Raw genomic sequence first — 2,134 nt, 5'->3', positions numbered from 1 at the left:
GTCAGTAATGCCTAACACGGCTCCCGACAAGTTCCCATTGTAAGGATCTATGTTTCATATATTTCTTTGATCAGGGTCTTGAGTCCACAAGATGGCAGTGTCTTCTCAGGGACCCTGCTCATGTATTCCTTCCTGTGTGTGTGTGTGTGTGTGTGTGTGTGTGAGAGAGAGAGAGAGAGAAGGTGGGAGAAAGTGGGAGGAGAGAGGAGGATCTTGGTGGTGTGCTGCATGGGTAATGAAAAAAGTCTCTTTTGTCTTTGATTGAACAGGCTCTTTTTATGATTTCTAAAGCAGAAAAATTGAAATGTCTGAGCTCGACTCTTTTTTTTTTTTTTTCAGGGCTTAAAATTTGAATCCTCAGTGAACCAGAGGAGGAAAGAATGATGAAATCCTCAAGAGTTTTATTGGTGATCCTGTGGCTTCAGTTGATCTGTAAGTTTGGGGCATTTCTAAGGGACCATAAAATACACTATTTGGAGTCATTGTCCCTTCTAGGCTCATGGAGAAACATGAACACTATTTCCCTTAAATAAGGGATGGTAGAGGTGTGAGGCCTGTGAAAAGATAACTGAATTCTGGAGAGGAAGCATCACCACCTAACTCACCTTCTCTGACTGAGCGTTCGTGTCTCTTTGCACAGTGGCGAGCACCCAGCAGAACACAGTGGAGCAGAGTCTTGCGTCTCTGCCGGTCCCAGAGGGAGCCGCCGCATCTCTCGGCTGCACTTATTCTGACAGCACTTCTCGGTACTTCACATGGTACAGACAGTACCCTGGGAAAGGCCCTGAGTTTCTGCTGCAAGTGTATGCCAACAACAACAAAGAGGAAGGAAAATTTACAGCGCAGTCCAATAAAACCAGCAAGCACGTCTCCCTGCGTATCAGAGACTCCAAGCCCAGCGACTCAGCCACCTACCTCTGTGCAGTTGAGCACACAGTGCTCCCCAGGCACCTGCAGCCTGTGCCCAAACCTGCTGGGGCCCCGGCAGTGCCTCTTGGAGAGCTTAGGCTGCAGGGCGCAGACATTCTGTTACCTATCTAGCTGTAGATGAGGATTAAGAGTAACAGTGTAGAAGGTTTGATTGATTAGGGAAGTATTTTCATAATTCTGAAAACAGTTGATTCTGAAGGGAAATTAAAGACACAGTTTGGTCTGAATGACTGAAATATTTTTCAATCTTCTTATTGTACTCTAGTCTTGTACCATAACTTTACTCACTGGAATTGGTATTATGATGCTTTTACATATGACAATATTTTAATATGATAACTGAGATACTCCCTCATAGTTCCTGGTACATTTTGCTCTTTCCCCATGTAGTTACTCAAGGTTTTTGGTATTCATTGCTTTAGAAAATAATAGAAAAACATAAATGCAGAAGTCTTTTTTTAAAGTTTTTTTTTTTTTGATGTGGACCATTTTTAAAACCTTTACTGAATTTGTTGCAATATTGTTTCTATTTTATGTTTTTTGCTTTTTGGCTGTGAAGCATGTGGGATCTTAGTCCCCAGACCAGGGATTGAAAGGCACACAAGTGGAAAGAGAATTGCAAAGTCCCCCTGCATTGGAAGGCCAAGTGTTAACCACTGGACCTCCAGGGAAGTCCGAGAAAGGAGTCTTAAGCAACTATTTTGAAAAAGTTATAAGTCATGAATTATTTTAGTTATAGATCTGCCGCCTCATCTTCACCCATCTTCATCTTCAACTGCAACCCCATTGGTGGATTAGATAAGGACACATATGATGGGTGGATGGAAGGACTAGCATCAGACAGTGAGAACTTGTTGAAACAAAAAGCCTAGAGAGTTGAAGGAATTCAGATCAGAGGTTTATGGTACCATTTTTGAGTAAAGGCTGAGTACAACTCAAAGTTCCGGGTGTGAGCCTTGTGGGAGAGTGCATTGATTCCTGTGTACTTGAGTGTGGCTGGGGATGGTAGAGAGAATCAGCTACAGCCATAGAATATCCCACACCCACAGCAGGGTGTAGGGGTACAGATTTCCTGAGAAGGATCTCTGAGTAACCAAAGTTATGGTGATTAAAGGCCTACATGGATCAGTTATCAAAGACCATATGGTATTGAGGATGTTTTAGAAAATGTTGGTGAGAGAGCTGGGAATACCAACAAGGATAT

At 42.9% G+C, this 2,134-nt stretch overlaps 1 gene segment (V, D, J or C); it reads left to right on the top strand.

Moving 5' to 3' along the window:
- Positions 1-234: 234 nt before the first annotated feature.
- On the top strand, positions 235-1,391 carry LOC133255899 (T cell receptor alpha variable 12-2-like). The segment is given in 2 exon segments: positions 235-432; positions 641-1,391. Coding segments are annotated over 2 exon segments (453 nt in total).
- The last annotated feature ends 743 nt before the right edge of the window (positions 1,392-2,134 follow it).

Source organism: Bos javanicus, chromosome 10 (assembly GCF_032452875.1).
Source record: "Bos javanicus breed banteng chromosome 10, ARS-OSU_banteng_1.0, whole genome shotgun sequence".
NCBI classification, from domain to species: domain Eukaryota; kingdom Metazoa; phylum Chordata; class Mammalia; order Artiodactyla; family Bovidae; genus Bos; species Bos javanicus.
This window is presented reverse-complemented; position numbering and strand designations above follow the sequence as displayed.